We start from the raw sequence: 20183 nt of genomic DNA, 5'->3' as shown, positions 1-20183 counted from the left end.
GTAGCTTTTCCCATGCTCACATCAGTAGCTCCACTGCCTCTGATCCTTTCACACAGATTTATTTCTATACAAGGTTCTAAAAACACCCCTTGGTTTGTACATAATTTTTTTCTTCATTTTAAATTGCTTCATAACAACTGGTTTCCTGATTTTTTTTTCCATTTTCTCTTTTCTCTGAAATCTGCCATGATTTAAAAGAAAAAGAAAATAAAAAATGCATTGGCCAGAAGACGGGGTGGGAGGAAAAAAGGACAAAAATAAAACATCAAATATGAAAATTCTCAGAGATAATGCATTTATAAACACAGAAATGGTTACAACAAAAAATGGCCGTGATGAGTGGGTATATATATATATTTATATATATATATTTATATATAAATCCATGTCCAGCAACTGACCGTGGCACCGAGGGAGCTAAGTCCAGTCCTTGTGTTTGCCCTGAACTCTCCCTTCTCTGCAACACCCCTTTGTTGTGGGATTTCATAAAGAACACAAAGCTCCCACAGCTCCTTAAGTATGGGGGTGGGAAGGCTGGGAGTATAGGGCCTTGGTTGGCAGAGAAGGTGAGGCTCCAAGGAAAACCATAACCCACACTTCTAAGCTACCCTTGACCATTCTGGGGATTGCCGGCCCCTTGGGGACCACATCTCAGCCCATGCCCCTTTACAAATAAAGGGAGTCTGACCCCCACACCCAGATCTCCTTCCTCCAGCATTATGTAGGAACTGAAGTGAGACCATGAGGGGAAGAAAATGGCTCCCAGGGGTCAGGGCACATGAGAAACCTCTGTTCTTGCACAGGCAAGATTAAAACAGGAGGCTGGTTGCATTTAGAATTCCCTTCTCTCTGGCATCTGGGAGGGCCAGCCTCTAGTCTTCTATTAGCCTGAACTTTGAGGATTATGAGGGTAAGGAGAGAGTTAAGTGCCCACAATGGAAAAGTTTCTATGAGGTCATAGCAAATCCCTCCCTTGAGCACCAACTCCCAATTTTTAAAAGCTATGCTTAGGAGGGAGGCTGCTGGATTACACTACCAGCTCAGTATTCCTTTGCCAATCAGGAGGGCTGATATTCCTTTTGAAGAGGAGTTGAAAATAAGGATGGTATCCTGTGAAGGAAGGCCGTGCCTGAGGCCCAAGGAGATGGGAGCCAAGGCCTGTCAAGGAAGAAGAGGACCTTTCCCACCAAGAGGAGTTGGGGAGAGAAGGGACCAGAACTTCTTCCCCCTCTTCCCAGTGGGTGGCAGCACAGGTCTCTACGAGCTGGCCAGGTGCTCCACCTGGATGGTGCTGGTGGTGACAGTGAGGCAGATGTCCTTATGATGCTCCGCCGTCTTATAGGGGGTCAGGTCAAATGAACACTGGGGTGGAGGATTGGGGTTGCTGTCCCCACCACCCCCACCCTGGGGGGCTGCCCCAGGGGACTGGAAGTGTGGTGGCTGCTGCTGCTGCTGCTGCTGCTGCTGCGATGCCTGGGAAGCCTGGGCTTGGGCTTGAGCCTGGGCTTGGGCTTGGGCTTGAGCCTGAGCCTGAGCTTGAGCTTGAGCCTGCGCCTGGGCCTGGGCCACTGCTGCTGCGGCTGCTGCTGCCTGAACTTGTTGCTGGAGATCAGGAGGGTTGTGTTTGCGCATATGTTTCATAAGGTACGTTTCCTGGGGGAGATGGTAAAAAGTTGAGGGAAGAAAGAGAAAAAAAGAGGTTACTTATAACTAGCATCCTTGGGCTCTTACTTTGCTTTAAACAGAGCAATACTTATACAGAGATATTCTGAACCATGGAAAAGTTCACCCCATAAGCCACTTTCAGGGCTCACTACTGGCTAGAAAGGAGAGGGGGACCTTTAGAGTCACCATGGGCATTCGATTGGCACAGGAAAAACTGTCATGTTCTCAGAGATCTTTGAATAGAACAACTTTACAACCTTTTTCTGGAGTCTAATGGAAAACATCTAACTCAGATCTTTCTCCTCTCAAATTCTCAAGTTGCTTTATTTTGTCTTATGTTCAAGTAAAATGAAGAATCACTGTTTAGCAATCTCTATAGGCTTAAAAGATCAGGCATCCCCTAAATTTGCCAACTATGGGTCTATTTAGTTTATGTTCTTTCTGATTCTGTAAGTTGGAGCTGGAGAGGCAGCATATTCACAACAACAGATCTTTATCTGGAAAGATGGGGTGAAGTGGATTGTAGTCTACAGGCCTATGAGGAAGGAAAGAGAAGACTGAGCACTCACCGACGTATATGCCCGACTACAGATAGTGCAGGTGTACACCTTGGCATGCTTCACCGTATGCGTAGATAGGTGCACCTCTAGTGAGGCTGCGTCTGTGTACGCCCGATGACAGTTGTGGCACTTGAAGGGTTTATCTTTGTTGTGCTGCCGTCTGTGGGACTGAGAAAATTGGTAGAGATAAGGATGAGTGTATCGGACTTTTCCCTCCTGCCTCCTTGACCTTAATGGAAAGCCCTAAGCAGGATGTCAAGCCTCCCAGGTTCTCTTTCCATCTGAAGGCAGTAGAAGTTGCTTCAAAAGAAACTTCAGAAGCCATAGGCTAAGGGAAGAAGCATAACTCATTCAGCACAGACCAGGATCCTGAAAGTTAGAATGATGGCTCTGCCTGGTCCCACTAGTCCAGTGGTTCTCAAAGTGAGGCATGGAGATCGTTAGGGAATACCAAGACCTTTTTTAGGGGGTCCATAAGGTGAAAACTACTTTCAAAATAATAAAACAATGTCTGCTTTTTTATTCTCATTCTCTCATGACTGTGCAGAGATTAAATGATGCATAATAATGCAATAGATTGAACATAGCAGACATGAGAATCTAGCCATCTTCTGGTAAGCCATAAATTAAAGGAATGCGAAAAAAATGTAAAACAGTGCCATTCTTCTCACTCAAGTTTTTGGTGTGTGTGTTTGGGAATATGTTATTTTTATTAACATACAAAGGGGTTTGTTATTTTTAAAACAAGTTACTAAATATCTTTTCCAGTTTTTCAGTTTCATAAAATCTATGTAGTTAGATAGTACCTACATCAACAAAAGCTCTTTGGGTTCCCCAATAATTATTACAACTGTGAAGGGGTCCTGAAAAAGTTTGAGAACTTCTGTAACTAGTTAAATGGCACTTTGACCCTAAGTCTTAGAGTCAAGGCCTCAAGTGAAGGGAGAAACATTTACCTGCAGATTGGAGAGCTGTGTGAAGGCTTTCTCACAGCCTGGATGTGCACATTTGTACGGTCTATCACCGGTGTGGATTCTGCACGGCATAAGAAAACAAAAAAGGGAAAGGCTGTCAGCAAGGCGACTTGGGGATTGGCTCCTTAACAAGCCTCCTCAAGGCCACTCCTGCCCTCCCACAGGAGTGGGAGTAGTATGTGATGGGCCTCCTGGACATCTCAGCTCCTGACACAGATCAGGCTGTAGTGCCTGATTTCTGCTCACTGCCTGTATCACTCAGCTTAAGATGGGCTCCCCTCTGCTGGGGGAGGGACTGGTGGCTCGGAAGCCCAGGGACAGACAGTTCACAATTTGGTATACAAGTAAGCTCCTACAGTAACTGTCCATGATGAATGCTCAGAAACATAAGGTAGACACAACAGTAGGGAAAAAGAAACACATAACACTTTTTCCTTGGCCCCCACTATGCAACCAGAAACTATCTCCTCAGCCTAAAGCACCACTCCCAGAGAAAGTTCCGGTATCAAAGAAAAACACAGAGTTATGATAAATGTGAAAAGCAGCAGTGATATGAATACTTGTAGAAACTCCTTCAGGCTTTTCCCAGTCCAACCCTCTAATGGCAGGAAATGTCTAATTTAGTACCAATTTGACCTCTTTCCAAAACTCTACAAGGGTCCTCCACTGAGATGAGCCAAGGGCTTGAGGGTAAATGGACACCTGCTTCTCATTAGGGACTTCAGAGCCATCTTTGTGACCAGGTAGTTTTCTAGACCTCAGGTATAAAATCTTGAAAACATCACAGGATATGTCTCCTTGTGAGGAAAGCCCAACTCTTCTTCACAAAGCACGATGTTTGACCACTTTAAGAAGATCACCATGTCCAGAAGCAGCCAGGTGTCTAGTAAGTCTGGACTCCAGTTCCAACTTCAGATACCACTGAAGGATATCAAGTCTTCTATTTAGCAGGGTCACTTCCTCCTAGTCACTCCAGATTCATGGGACAAACAGTCAGTATCCTTATGAAGTATGAGCTTTTTCGTTGTTTGCTGGCTCTTTAGGATTTAAGACCATGCTTGGTTTTGTTTTCTACTCCTGGCATCCCTTGGAGCTTGCTTGTTACTCTGTCACCAGGCTGGTACCCAGCTAAAGTCTCTACCTCCTGTTCATAAGTGGTGCTGTAAGGGCTAGAGGTATCATCTTCAAATGCCCTGGCTTTGGCACCAAGTAGAAAACCTTGCAAGATGTGTGCATGGCCGTTTTCAGGGAAGGAAATGAGGGAAATCAAAGTTGTCTCTGTTCCAGGTCAGTCTCTTCCTCCCATGCATCTGGGAATATCACGAAGTCATTGCATCTGTCCAATGCAGATTTTGCCCCAGAAAGGTTCTGAGCATCCAATTGTGTCTTCATGTTGTAGTTTGCTCTTTTTCCCAGATGCCAGTCGTGTTCTCCTCCAGCCAGGTCTCTCCTCCAGCCAGGTTTCTCCCCCGCCCCCCGCATGCGGGTTGTTGTGTATGTCCGGGGCGGGGGTGGGGAGGGCATGCCAGCGGGACGGGGGCAGTAGCCTGCCACTCTCCCTTACCGTGTGTGCTGCTGGAGGTGGGAGAGCTGGCGGAAGGCCTTCTGGCAGTAGGAACAGTTGTAGGGCTTGGCCCCCGAGTGGATACGGAGGTGCTGAGCCAGGTAGGAGGTGTTGGCGAAGCTCTTGGAGCAGTGCGGGCACTTGTGGGGCTTGATGGTCTCCGTGTGCATCTTGGAGTGGATCCTGCCGGAGAGGAGAGGAGGGAAGGGGGGAGGAGGAAGCAGTTCGACACCATGGGCTCAGCTCTCTGCTGGGTGAAATGATGTTGCTTGACGGATGAGAACACCCCCTCCTCCCTCCTCCCAAATACACTCCAGCCTGGAGAGGCTAATGACGAGGACACCAAATCTAGGTTGTTGCTGATCTTAAGTCGGTGGCTAGAATGGCAGTGAGATGATGAAGAGCTGCAACCCCTGGCTCCTGGTAACCTTAAAGATTTCAGTTTCGTCAACCCTCCATTTGGTTCTAAGGTTACACACTCACCACAGATACCCTGCTTCCAAATTGTAATTTGAACAAAGACCAATACCGCCTGTTCCCCATGGACCTGAAGTTGAATGCACACCTTGGCTCTGAACTGAAGCATATAGTAAAAGCAGGGCCTGCTCTGTGGAAGATTTCCAAACACAGACACAGAGAGAAACCACAAAAATCGTTCCAGACTTTGGGATTGAAGACCACAATTTTCCAGCCCCCACCCTCCCAAACTCCTAAGACATAGTTTAATTTTCACAGACAGTAATGGGAGAGAATTGAGGCTCCCAAAAGGCAAAGTTGAAAAGGGAAAAAGGAAACGTGGAGAGGACGGTAGGCACAGGCAACACGGTCTCAGGGTGAGGGGCTCACAGCCAGGTAGTGGGGTAAAACCAAGAGCAGCCTTACCGGGTGTGCTGCTGGAGGTGAGATAGCTGGCGGAAGGATTTCTCACAGAAGTTACAACTGTAGGGCTTAGCCCCTGAATGGATACGGATGTGCTGGGCCAGGTAGGAGCTGTTGGCGAAGGTCTTGGAACAATGTGGGCACTTGTGGGGCTTGGTCTCGGTGTGTGACTTGGAGTGGATCTGCATCTCCGACTTTGAGTAGAATGTCAGTGAGCACATCCGGCACCTGGGCCAAGTGAGGGCAGTGGTTAGAACCCTTCCCACCAAGAGGGCATTGCTGAACCCTCCCCTCCACTTCCAAAGAAGCCAACCTCTCTGAATTCTCTCCTATTCCAACTACATTGTAAGGCCCATGAAAGGAGGAGCTCTGTTTTATTTATTTTTATAGCCGAAGCTTCTAACATAGCCCAGTACAATATAAATACTCAATACATGTGTGCTGAATGATTGGACTCCCTAAGTGTGTAGAGAAACAAGAATTCAACCAAGTAAGACAGGAAAAATTATTATGGGTTCTGAGTTGATGTGAATTTCACTGGCTAGGATTATCAGCTAACTTCTGCTTTCCTTCTGCCTATAATTTAATTTCAAACTTTAAAAGAACTCTTTCCTCCAATTTCCCATGTATAAAGTACATCCCTCAGGTATTCCTCAAGCTCCTGAAATGATGAGGACAAACTGACTCGATTACCCAGGATTCCTCTCCTCTCTCCTCAGATAATTGCTTTCTCTGATTTTCTCCTACTTCCTTTTTCCAAGGATCCCTAGAGGGATGGGGGTGGGTAAGTATTAGAATTACAGTACTTGGAGGAGCTTTTTCCAAACCATGTATGCCTCCACCCTATATCTGATGTTCCACCAGCCAGCTAACCCCCACCCCCTAGGCAATTAAGTGAAAACCACTTTTGCAATGAGCCAAGGTATCTGTTAGGAGTGGGTTGTGTCCCTCCAATATTTAGGAGAAAAAGATTTGCAAAACACTGAGCTTCTGCGCTAAACCTTTCCTCTTTCCTCACACATGGAGCCAATATCAGCACTTTGGGTTGACATCAATAGCATCTGAACACACTTTCACTCATCCCAAGCTGGTAATCTTCCTGCTCAAACACTGCCCAACAATTCAAAGTAAGAAGGCCTCTGAGCAGGACAAACCACAACTATTCAGACTTTATTGGGTAAAAGCTATTTATATGTGAGCTAGAACCCTAACATTCCTAAACAAGTCACCAGTGCATACTGTGGACTGGTAGAAAGGGCAACAGCCTGGAAGCCAGGTAACTGCAACAAGTCCCTCTTCTCTGGGTGCTCCCAACTTATCTCTGTGAGAGGGGCTTGGGATGGTGTGAGGGATGATTTCTACTTTTTTCTGATCCCAGAAGAATTTTTAGAGAATTAACTGAGATCAAGGCTACAAAGAACTCCGAGCTGCTCAGAAAAAAAGATATTACTGTTAGCTGGGGTATGATCCCTCTATTAATGCCTCTATTAAAATTCTAATCATTAAGGCCAATTTCTATTTCTCTAGTTACTTGATAACTCTGAAGGAAACCCAATTACCAGTTTACCAATCCCTGACTCTTGTCTGGGACGCCCAACCATTGTATAGGAGGTGGGGAGGTTCTGTTTATAGGTAGCACAGTCCAAAGGACGCAGCCAATGGAAGACAGTCAGTGGGAAGTCTAGACACCTGGGATCTCTACTCAGGGTTCAGTTACAGGATTGCTCATCAATCCAGACCTTAGTTTTCTGGTCTGTAAAATGGAGAGATAAATATCTGGTAGGCCCTATAAGGTTCAGCAAACACCCAGGACAGTCAAAAGTAAGCCAGTGTTCTCTAATAATAAAACTGCATTTCGCTGGCCGGTGTGGCTTAGTTGGCTGGGTGTCATCCCGTGCACCTAAAGGTTACCAGTTTGATTCCCAGTCAGGCCACATGCCTAGGATAAGGGCTTGATCCCCAGTAGGAGGCATGAAGGAGGCAGTTGATCGATTTTCCCTCTCATACCAATGTTTTTCTCTCCCTCCCTCCCCTTTATTCTCTCTCTAAAAATCAACAGAAATGTTAAAAAAATAATAATTATAAAACTGCATTAATGTTAACAGCATCAGTGCTGATGGATGTGCTCATGCTACTATAGTTTCACTAAGACTGAGGTTAGAAACTGGACGCATTGTCACTTAGAGGGGAGCTGGACTAAAGTTACAAAATAATTTCCCTTCGTTGCTAAAATTTCTTATAGTGGAACAACACATTCATTTTAACTTAAACAAAATCTCATTTAGTTAGTGTATGAGTGCTGATTACACCCTTAGTATGAAATTAATTATAGAAGAGGAAATAACCCTCTTCATCAAAATTTTCAACTAGAGAAGAATTCGAAAAACTTAAGTTCATCTATAATGGACTGACAACATGGCTAGCAGTTTCAAAAGGTACTAGGTATAATAATGATAACAGTTTGCCATTTGTTGTTGTGCTGGATATTGCCAGGGAACTTTAAATACATTTTTTCCACCCCTCACAACAAGCTAGAAAGTACTATCCCTGTTTACAGAAAGGAACGCAAAGGCCCAGAAAGGTTAAGTAATGTGCCAAAGGACAGTTATTCACTACAAAGCTATGATCTAGCCTAATTTAAAGATTCTTCACACTAAAGGTATTCAAGGAGAGCTGGAGAATCATCTTCCAAGAATGTTTAGAGGACTAAAACTATAGAGAAAAGACAGCTTAGGTGACCATTAAAAGTATTTCCAACTCTGAAATCCTATGAAGCCAAATAAAAAGAGTACAAGTAATGCCAAGTGTTGGGTGGGTGAAAAGAAATCTGATGTAGGAGAGTTGTGACAGTGGGCAGTTAGCAGGGGAGAGGAAAGCTGGCACCCCATATCACAGTGCACAACTCCAGGAGGCACCATTCACATCCAACACAAGAATGGTGACCCTCTGGAGGCATGAAATGCAATCGCCTTGTTTATAATAACCATTCTGAATTATCATCCCATTTTTTTCCTAACCTACTCAAAAACAATTTCAAATACTCTGATTTTCCCTCAAAACATTTCCACAAGATAGATGAGGGCCACAACTGATCTTCCCATTTTATAGATGGGAACTCTTTAGTCAGAAATAAGTTGACTTGCCCAGAGCAACAGAACCCAATTCCCCCAACACACAGTCAGATGCCACTGGCCACAGGAATGGATGTGGTTGACCCACGCATGCATCGAAAGAGGGATCTTCTATGATTAAAAAGATTCCATTGGAATTTCAGAGTTCTGAGTTTCTGAAGAAATCCCATTCACCTAGATATAATTAGTTGCCTTTAAATTTTAGAGTTTTCTTTAGGTGTGGAGCCTGTCAAGAATTCCAAAAACATAGAGGGTGCAGAAAATCCCACCAGGGCATCCTTCCAATTATATATTCACATTTCTTTTCATATATACAGTTTGGGAAGTCCAGGGCTTTAATGTGGGTCCAAAAAACTAACAAACAAGAAAACCTTGGCAGAATCAGAGGCTCCTGATCCATGCGAAGGGCTTCACAGGGTGTCAGAGAAGCCCCTCACTACTCCTACCACAGCAAATTTTGTATAGGTGCATCTCCACGTCACAATGTCCTCACTTTAAGCAAATACATAAAAATCCAGATTTCTATAAAATATATTTAAGAGGGATTTTCATTTTATGAAATGATATATAAAAGAATGCCTTTAAATGAATCAAACTTGTCAGGTACCTTTATAATATGATATGATGTAAACATTTTCCAGGAACACTTTTATTGTATAAAGTGGGGTACACCTGTAATAATAAAGCTGCAATGAACTTTCGGATTATAAACTGAATTCTGTAGTGCTCAACACTTTCTGCACAGCAATACTTCCCTCATTTTCACTTACAAAGAGGAATTTAAAAGCTCTGTAGTTGTAGCTGCTCTCTACAGAAGTGTACAACACAAATAATAATAAATGTTAAATGATGACTATTTTTTATCTCTTTTGAAGTTCCCAACATTTCAAATCTTATCTGATATATACCCCCAACAAATGGGAGGCAGAAACAGAATTCTCCCCATTTTATAGATGAGGAAACTGAGGCCCAGAGAGGGGGAAAGGACTTGCCCAGGGTCACACAGCAAGTTCGTGGTGGAGCCAGGAACTGAATCCATGAGCCCAAGGCTCTGTCCATTTCCTGTGCCGCAGTTCCCTTCGCTCCTAAAATGGGAACAACATTGCCCATCTCGGTACACTAAGGACAGACCCAGTCTCCCAGCCATGCATATCTGCCCCTGTCTGTGTCAAAGCTGTGACAGTGGTTATCCCACTCTATACACTGGGACCAATCTCCCCAAACCCACTAGGGGCCTTGATAGTTGTCAAGGGAATTAAAAGATTTCCAATGTTCAAAGGGCAGGGAAATTTATTTATGTAATTATTTTTGTACAGTACCACATGCAAATATAATGCTTTCTGGCAAAGGACAACTTGAAGGCAGTAGGAGAATCAAAAGGACTTCCATGAATTAGAGAGTGAACAAATAGTCATTTTATAAGCATAAGTGAGGGAAGGGTGGTAGGGAGGAATACCTACCACCTTTTTATATAGACCCCTCCCATTATCCCAACCATGCAGGGTCAGGCAGGCTCACTGCCCAAATACGGCCCAAGAACACCAGTGGATGGCACACTGGTGAGGGGCTTACCAGAAAGGTTTCTTGGAAAAATAGGAATGGAAAATGCAGAAAGCAAAAAGGAGCTGGAGACAGTCTCAAACCCAGTCTAAAGCCTCATTACAAGAACGAACTCCATTATGTCACTCAAAAATAAGTCAATGCTGATGACCCCAAAGGGTCTGCATCCTGGGGGAAGAGGCACCAGAGAAGTGCTAGAAGCTCTACCTTCCTGCCCCATGATAAAACAACTGACATGCACATGGATCGGAGGTGGAAAGCTGGCAGAGCATACAGCCTGATAAGGGGTAAGACACAGGGTAGGGAAGCTGAGACAAGGATCCTCACCCCATCCTACCCCAGGATCATTCATACCTATAGGTTTTGCCATCTTTCTGATGGTCATCATCATCCTCAGGGGAGAGGACATAAGGGTCATTCATCTCGGGCAGCCCTGATTCCAACATCCGCTTCTTCTTTCGGCCCCGGGGGGGCTTAGGAGCCACATTACCACCTCCACCACCACCTCCACCTCCTTCCTCCGTTAGGGTTGATGACACCTTCTTGGAGAGGTCAGGGACCACCTGCAGGGCTTGTGAGCCAGGGGGAAGAGCTGAGACAATCATGGGAGCCGAAATGGGGAAGGTCTGAGCTGATGAGGCTGTGGTCACAAGGGAGCCTGAGGGGGACGTGATTACCAAACCAGGACCTAGGATTGGGAGAAAAAGGAGATGGTGTCATGTTGTCCAGTTCTGATTCTAATCCTATTTCATTTCCCCAGATCATTGTCTAATTAACCCCTTACCACCCCCCCCAGCCCAGAGTATATAGGAAACCCCAAACCCTGTAAAAAAATAATGGTCTCCTAACCCCTGTCCCCACCCCAACCCCAGTAACAGTGAGATTTACCCCTTGATTGACTCCCTTCTCTTCTCCACCTCTGAGAACAGGAGACTCCTTGATTCAGAGAAGGAAAGAATGTCACCTCCTCAAAGGCAGGGACCGCATCTTCTACTTCTTTGTATCCCCCACAATGCCTAGCGCATTGCTAGGCACACAGTAGGCACTTAATAAAAATTTGATTGAGTAATCAAACACATTTCCCACTCCCCATGTTGTTGAAGCCCTCCAGCCTGGGGTACTGATCATGGAAGATCAACACCTCAGATTGGAGAAGAGCAGAGTTGCTCACCAGCAGTCATTAGTCCTGTAGACGGCACAGGGACCACCGTGATATTCTGGGTAACGGATGCCTGGCTATGTGGGGTCAGCTGGTCTGACTTGGACTCTGTGTCCATACTGATGCCAGAGGACAGGGACACTGAGGCAGGCACTGTCAGCAAGGTGGGGTAGTGGGGTGGAGCTAGCCCACAGCCCTTCTCTGGCAACAGCTGATCCTTCATCTTGTTGATGAACATCGTGTTCTCAATCTGAAAGAAATGGAAGGGGCAGAGAACAAACAGATGGGAAGGGGTAGGGGAATGAGTAAAAAAGGTGAAGAGCACTAAGTACAAACTGCCAGTTATACAAATAGTAACAGGGATATAAAGTATAGCATAGGGAGTCAATAATATCATAACTATGCATGGTACCAGATGGGTACTAGACTTATGGGGGGGGGGGAAATCACTTCATAAATTATAGAAATGTCTAATCACTATGATGTGCACCTGAAACTAATATATGATGTCAACAGTAATTTTTAAAAAATAAATAAAGGAAAAGGAATGGGGAGGGGGTGGGTGTGGCTTCTTCAGGGAGAGTATGCTTTTGTCTGCTCCCTAAGCACTTAGCATTGCCTGTCCTCCTTGGATATCAAGGAGTGATGGTTAATACCTTTGTGCTTCCAGAGAGAAGCCAAACAGAAACCCTATACAATTCTCAGTGATGGGGACTTGGTGAAAAAGCATGTGGTTTGTCTTGTTTCAGTCTCCACAGTCATACAACTTACTACTCAGAGTTGAAAAAAGTATACCATAGGGGAGGAGCAAAAAAGCAAACCCAACCTACCTGTCCTGAGACTGTGGGGATAGAAGGCCAGAAGTACGGGTTAGAATTGAAGTGAGATTCTTCCATTCTACCTGAAGAAAGAGGGACCATATCACACACTCAGGAATAAATCTGAAGCTTAGCAGTGGAGAAGGGGAGTTGAGGAGTTCCTGATTTCTTCTTTGACCACATGGCTGGGAATTAGCAGTCAACACCTTAGGATCTAGCATATTAGTCCCATTGGTCAGAGCCACTCAGCATTATATTCCTATTCAATAGAGGCTATCCTAGTTAAGATGCTGGTGAAAGAACTTATACACATATCAGTTACCCACAGAATGTTTCCCATACTCCAAGAAAGAGAATTGGTTTTACATTCCTTTGCTGACAAAAAAAGAAACTGAAGCCATGAGAGGGGAAGGAATGTGCCCAAAGTCCCAAAAAGCAAACTACTGATTGGCTTCAAAGAGCAGGGTATCACCATTCCTCTTCTCTTTTATTCCTCAAATCCTCCTTCCTTGAAATAAAAAAGTTCAAGAGTTCCAATCAACACATCTATAGTTCTATGCAGCTTGAAAAGGTTCTAGGCCAGGACACAAAATGCCCAAGAGCATTAAAGACTGAAATGGGCAGGAATCAAAATCGAGGTATTTTTTGAGTACCATATTCTATCTGGGGACCACACCCCACTGATCCCAAGGTCTAAACATCCATGGTGCTACACTGGACACCACACATGATGGGCTGAGCAGTGAGAACCTAGGAGTTACCAATTTAAAAAAGGGTTCTAGCATCAGCAGTAGCAGCAGCATCCACCTAAAGGGATTCAAAATAGGGACAACAGTGGGCCAGAACACATACACATTACTCGACTCCTGCTTTGTAGTTGTCTAACACTAAGCTTCTAAGAGTCTGAACTTGAGAATGTGAGTTCTTCTCTGTACACAGATGACAATTAAGCTTAAAATTTTAGGAGTGAAGAAAAATCAAGAAAAGTAATCCCTCCGAATCACAATGCAAGTCACAGATGAATAAAGAGCAGAGGCATCTCACCACTCACTCATTTTCACATTCTGATCACTTCTAGAAAGGCTTAACTGGCAGTATCTTGGTCAAGAGTAGCTTCCCAAAATTCGGGACTAGGAAAGATCTAGCCCAGCAGAAAGCAGGTGAAGAGGCAGAATGAGACTGGTGGAATGAGGGAAACAAGGAACAGCAGGAAATAAACATGATCACTATGTTGTTACTCTGAGCCAAGAGCAACCAAGATTCAGGTGGGGAAGGACCTGTGACCTACAGCCACAGGTCCTGCTGAGGATATGCTGGCAGCAGAGACCAGAGATACTAAGAGCTGAAGGGTAGACTGAGCACAGAAATTTGATTTCAAGTAGTGACTAAGGAAACTAGGAAAGATCTTCAACAAAGGAGTTGAAGCATAAAGGATCTCTCTCTGAACATAACCCCGTTCCTTATCTTTCTCCAGAAGTCTCCTCACATTTTTTGCTCTATTAAACAGCACCCTCAATTTTCATAGATCCTATAAAGGGAAGCAGAAGTGAATTTCAGCCTACTTTTTCCTAAAAAGTAGCAAAGGAAAGGGGCAACACATCAAATTCGTGATTACAACAGCTTCACACAAATGAGGCTCAATATTAAATGACCAAGGATTGACTGCAGGTAAATCCTGCTTCCTGAGTTATAAAATATAGTCTCCAAAAAAGGTGATGACCTTTTCCTCCCAGCAGTAGGGGCCTCAGGTCCTCCTTAGGCAAGAGAAATCAAGAAACAATCAGATTACAGTTTACAGGGATCCAATCTTGCTAAGCTTTTCGGGAGGTAGGGATCACGTCTTGGACCTCTCCAGTTTCTAACACAGGACTCACCGCCCAGTAAGCAACCCCATATTTAATAAACTGAATGACAGCGGACTCCACACATACAGATTTTAAAAACACTGCAAGGGGTTCAAACTTTAACTCACGACTCCACTTTGTCTAACATTTTAGCTGAAATGAAACAAGAATGGTAATATATGAAAGAAATGTAATAGAGAATTAGGCTGGAGAGCAAAAGAAAGAAGGGTCTAATATACAATATCCCCCTAAAGACTCAAGGGGGAAAAAAAAGACTCAAGGAAGTAAACACATTATGGATGTGAAAATTTAGGAGGGAGGAACTGAGAGCCTGAAAATAAGAATGTCCTCAGATAGGATTCCTGTGACAAGGCCCCTCCCTCTCCAAAAAGACTGTATCTATTAATATTGTCCTACAAGTGGCTTAGGTGAAGTGGTTTCTGAGGGAAATATCACCTGTAGCTTCCTGTAAAGGGGGCATACAAAGTGACATGGTGGACAATATCACCACCACTTTCACCATTAACATCTATTAAGTGCTTAATTATGTTCAAGATGCTGTTCTAAGCACTTTACAACTATCACACCATTTAATACCTACAACAATTCTATAAACAAAATGGGGTACTGTAATCCCATTTTTCAAATGAGGAAATAGGAGGCAAACAGTAAATAGCAGAGCAAGTCAGGGAAAGGGGTTCTATAAGAGATCAAAACCATACAACTTGCCCGGTAGGTGTGGCTCAGTGGCTGAGCATCGACCTAGGATCCAGGAGATGGTGGTTCAGTTCCCAGTCAGGGCACATGCCTGGGTTGTGGGCTCGATCCCTAGTCGGGGGCGTGCAGCAAGCAGCCGATCAATGACTCTCTCATCATTGATGTTTCTATCTCTCTCAGAAATCAATAAAAAAGATATATATATATATATATATATATATAAAACACACCATACAACTGAACTGCATACTCTCTGACGTTGTGACTTGATTCACGAATTAAAATTTAAAATATTTCCAGGAATGGACTATGCATTTTTCAGGTAGTCCTAATGTTTTAAAAAATGAAATTCTGATGACAGCAGTTTAAGATGATATTCTCTGTCCACATCCTGTGAAACCTCACTTAGCCACCAAGACAACTGATTTTAGAATCATGTGGAGTCTGAGTAAAAAGTGCAGATTGTCCAGAGAGGCCCCTCCACTTCCACGGATACCCAGTCTATCACTCTGCTTTGTTTCTTAAGAGAACAAAGCTGAACATCAGAACCACAGCTGGTCCTAGGATAGAATAATAAATGTGCTTTGTGGGCTTCTGATAAATATGTCAGCCCAAAATGGAGGCTCATGCAGAGTACTGCTCAGCCAACTAGAAGCAATATTTGCCTGCAAAATGACACCTGAGAAGTGCTATACTGCTGTTCTGAAAAGGCTGATTTAAAGTTCTATATACCTGAAATGAGATCAAATGGAGAGTCAAGAAGGAATGCTCATGCCAGAAATACATGTAAATGGTGCCGCCAGAATTGTATAACAGGGTACCTCTGGGGTAAAATCCCTCAAATATCTATTTATTGTCCATTTGACCACTTAACCTCTTAATTATCATTCATGGAGGAACTTTCACCTAACTATCCTGACATCCAAGCAGGCATGTATCAACAACATTCCAAAACTTTAAGAAGCCCAATGATATTATGGGGAAATCTCATCTCTACACAGAGCGCCAGTTTTGATGACTATGCCAATATACTAAAAACGTACTGGTTTACTCTAGACTGGGAAGGATTCTATTATAGCCCCTGAAGGGCAAGAAAGAAGGAAAAACACAGTAAGTGGGAAGAAGTATATTGGAAGATTGAAAATCTGGGTTCTGCTTGGCCGGGCGTGGCTCAGCGGTTGAGCGTCTACCCAGAATCCAGGCGATCACGGATCGATTCCCGGTCAGGGCACATGCCCGGGTTGCGGGCTCGATCCCCAGTGGGGGGCGTGCAAGAGGCAGCCAATCAATGACTCTCTCATCATTGATGTTTCTATCTCTCTATCCCTCTCCTTTCCTCTCTATGAAATCAATAAAGATATACTTAAAAAAAGAAAAACAAAATCTGGGTTCTAATTTCAACTTTACCACGGCACTGTGCCTTGACTGTTAATAAGAAGGGAGGTTTTCGGCCAACCTGGCGTGACTCAGCAGTTGAGCACTGACCTAGGATCCAGGAGATCACGGTTCAATTCCTGGTGGGGGCACATGCCCAGGTTGTGGGCTCGATCCCCAGCTGGGAGCGTGCAGAAGACAGCTGACCAATGATAACTCTCTCATCACTGATGTTTCAGCTCTCTCCCTCTCCCTCCCTCTCTCTGAAATCAATAAAGATTTTAAAAAAAAGAAAAGAAAAAGAAGAGAGGTTTACTATAATTAAGTTGGACAGTACTTTTCTTTCAAGAGGTTCAAGGAAATATCCTAGCTGGTTCTGCTCAGTGGTTAGAGCATCAACCCTCTACTGAAGCCTCTCGAGTTTGATTCCAATCAAGGGCAGGTGCCTCAGTTGCAGGCTTGGTCTGGGCTGGTTGGGGCATGTGCAGGAGGCAACCAATCAATGTGTCTCTCTCACATCAATCTCTCTCTGAAAAGCAATGGAAAAAATATCCTCGGGTGAGGATTAAAAAAAAAAAGGTTCAAGGAACTACTTATTTATTTTTCAATCTCAAAAGAAATCTTGGAAGCACTGAGGAAGTGAAAAAAAAAGACAATATTACATATCATCCATGAAACACACAGTAGGACTTGAACTCTTGCACCAGAGCTCTGTCCATCCTTCCACAATGCTACCAGTCATCAAGGAATAAAGATGTTACTGCTTCCAGCATATGGTTTTTGTATATATGATGAAGACCACCAACTCTTTCCCAGTACTCACTACAATTTTGTTTTCCAAATAAAGCATGATTTTCTTTTCTCAGGAAAATAACATTCGTTTAACACAACCAACCTTTAGAAAATCATGAAATACAACAACCACCTAGGAATGGACCTAGGAATCAAGACTTCTGGAATGTAATTTTAGGACTGTCAATGGACGACTGAGTAACTTACAACTCTACTAAGTTTTTATTTGGGTAAAGGATGGAGCAGAATAAACCCCTTAAAACAAATTCACAAGGCATATGGTTTGGAATGAAGGCAACACAAAACAGAAAAAGAATAAAATGCTCAAAGTGCTCCTGAAAGGAACAAAGAGAAATATTTCCATGTGATGAGGACTATTAGAAACAATTAGTGAAAATTACATAAAGACCACATAATTACAAAGGAACTACCCAAAAGTATTAGTTCTATAGCCTCCAGCTTAGTAATCACCAACTAGAAGCACTTACGAGAAATAGAGATGCAAAGAACAATCAATTCAAATTCAACTACAGAAAGAACTTGACCCATGGATCTCAGACACCCTATTGAGCAAAACTGTTCCAAAATGCACAACTGCAGAAGGCTGCAATATTAGTTAAGGACTTGAAGTGAAGAAACACAGAGAACCATTTTTTACTCAGTAAGGAAACAAAGTCTTTTTCTCAGATCCTAAGGACATTCAAGAAGGACAGTCCCAATAGAATATGGGGCCTTCCTACTATCTGTACACTCTCCCAAATGCAAAATAACTCAGAACAGGTTATCCCAATTCTATTAGGAAAGACCATCACATCACACCTATTTGAGACCAACAGGACCACTACCACTACACAGCTGACAATCAGGGTCCTCACTGTCTACCCTGGGCACTGCGGGACCATCATACCCTGTATCCTGTGGAAAGAACACAGTGGTTCCCCTTGCCCTCCAATGGATCTACACAATGTGAGGCAGGAGGGGGAAAAAAAAGGCTGGGGATGAGAGAATATGCACCTTATATTTAATCATAACTTGGCTCAGAAACCTATGAGGAACACATTTTATAAACCAGCCTGGAACTGGTTCTTAGGAACACACCTCTAGGATTACAAGCTCTGACTGAACTCCAAACTCATGGATCAATACATGGTCGTTTTCAGGCTGCCTAAAACTCTGTTGCCATCAAGTCTCGTATTTTGAATTCTTCCACTCCATACAGTTTCATCCACTTCAAACTATCTATAAACCAGTTTTTCCCTGAAAACTTCACCCTGCCACATCAAATTCAAATAACTGTGTCATAGATTCAATCACCCAACAGATCCAGCCCAAACACTAAGCTGTGATATTAAGGATACTAACCCCACTCTAAACTCAACTCTGCTGGTTCCAGATATAGGAAAGCAATTCCATAAGCTATGCCACAAGGACTACACTAGAACTAGAGCTCATTTGTCCCCAAAGTAGAAATAAGTTTCTCCTTTGGACACAATGCAACACTACTCCACAATTTCACTTGTACATTTCATAATTCACTCCTGATGAGTACTGGTGGGAATGGAAGGTGATGGGGTCCAGAGCCAACTTTTTACACATAAACTTCCTGGGTATCCCAGGAAGATAGTAGGAAAGAGATAGTAGGAAAAGGCTGATTTTTCTCCCATAGCAAACACCAGTATTACAATTGCTATTACTTAAAAGAATTCTGTCATACTGTCTCCCAAAGAAACTATTTTATTATGACCCCTTCTTCCCCCAAACCAGAAAAAACGTTAACCCAAAATTGTCTTACCCTCTCTCTCTCTTCCTCCTGTTGTTTTATTCTTTCTCCTTTCCAGGGCTCCTGAACTTTCTGTAAACAAATTGTCTGGGTTACAGGGGCCAGTAAGGGTGCAGACACCAGAGAACTGTGGAGGAATTCTTTTGACTGTCAGCAGTCAGTCAATAGGCAGGCGGTTGGACCCCCAAACAACAATCCAAAGGTGCAAGGATATAACAACAGCAGTGCAGTGCCACCCCTATGTAGTTACAAGGGAAATAAATCTAATTCCCAGAAACTAAGATGAACTCTATCACCAGTGTTTGGGTTCCACTCCTGGTCTCAGACACTGATTCTTTCGTTCCTCAGGGCCACAGGTAACCAGGAGTCAGAGAACAGAAGAGTTGGAAGAGAAAGGTCCCTGCCCCTGAGGATTGGCTCAGAGGGCAAAACTGAGGACTGGGGGGATGCACAAGCCCTGTGTCAGGCACAGTGCCAGTTCAGGCCCAGCCACTTCCTCTGGTCTCCCCCCACCCTCACTTCTTCGAGGACTTCGCCCCTGCCTACCAAAGGCCTTGCACCAAGAAGTACCTCTCTCAGCTGCACAGTGGTCTATCTATTGGAGACCCCAGCTGTCCCCCCCCAACCTTTGCTCCCTTGAAAGAGCCGCTGGGAGCCTTCTCCTGATATCGCCCCCCCACCCCAGCCTCAAAGACCCTTCTTTGGGACGTCCCTCCTCCTCCAGGGAGCTGAACTCTACCACACACCGGACAGACACCCGCCCCCTAAGCCCCCCCATTCCTCCCCATCGCCCGCTCCTCCACAACCACTTCCGGTTCCGGGACGGACACACGTACAGTCACACCGTGAAGCCCCCCCTTCCAAGCCCCCCCCTCAGCGAAAAGGGGAGGGGGAGGAGCAGAGAGCTCGGCGCGCGCCGGCTGCAGCGGCGCGAGACTCACCCAGCGGCGACGGCTGCGGCGGCGCCAGAGCCAGAGTGCGGGAGGGGCGGCGATGGCTGGGAGAGGAGGGAGCGGATTGGGGTGGGAGGACTGAAGGGGGCGAGGGAGGGGGAGCACGCGGCGGAACGCGCGGGCACGCACTTCAGGCGCGAGACAGACCCACACACTCACACGCACGGAATGCGCGCGAGACACCCGCAGGGCGGGGGCTCCAGGCAGTGGGTGGCCCCCTTTCTACCGCCCTCCCTCCCCCTAACACTCACCCGGAAGTGGTGCTGCCGCTAGTGCTCCCGAGAACCCCAATTCCTCCACGCCCCCTCCCTCCCCCCCACACGCTCCGAGTTGAGCCACCACCGAGAGAAGGCGGGAGCGCCGGAAACGAAAAGGGGGGGAGGGAGGGAAATAGCAATGTAGCGGGGGTCGGC

The 20183-nt window shown here is 44.8% G+C and overlaps 1 protein-coding gene across 18 annotated transcripts; it reads right to left on the bottom strand.

Moving 5' to 3' along the window:
- Positions 1-272: 272 nt before the first annotated feature.
- Positions 273-20174, bottom strand: ZNF384 (zinc finger protein 384). 18 transcript variants are annotated; one of them, XM_081127445.1, is made up of 13 exons: positions 20022-20174; positions 19759-19814; positions 18830-18889; positions 12323-12393; positions 11505-11742; positions 11222-11269; positions 10688-11021; positions 9766-9858; positions 5646-5870; positions 4764-4946; positions 3182-3260; positions 2235-2393; positions 273-1653 (listed from the first exon to the last, which is right to left on the bottom strand). In XM_081127445.1, exons 4-13 carry the CDS (start codon positions 12386-12388, stop codon positions 1258-1260), a joined length of 1821 nt encoding a protein of 606 aa, XP_080983571.1. In that variant the 5' UTR covers positions 12389-12393; positions 18830-18889; positions 19759-19814; positions 20022-20174; the 3' UTR covers positions 273-1257. The 18 variants fall into 18 exon arrangements, with proteins under 18 accessions (XP_080983571.1, XP_080983582.1, XP_080983586.1 ...); XM_081127456.1 differs by lacking the exon at positions 19759-19814; XM_081127460.1 differs by lacking the exon at positions 19759-19814 and having other exon boundaries at positions 12323-12389.
- Positions 20175-20183: the final 9 nt, after the last annotated feature.

This window comes from Miniopterus schreibersii (assembly GCF_964146895.1).
Source record: "Miniopterus schreibersii genome assembly, chromosome: 2".
Lineage (NCBI taxonomy): Eukaryota > Metazoa > Chordata > Mammalia > Chiroptera > Miniopteridae > Miniopterus > Miniopterus schreibersii.
The sequence above is the reverse complement of the archived record's forward strand: the minus strand, read 5'-3'. Positions and strand labels throughout refer to the sequence as shown.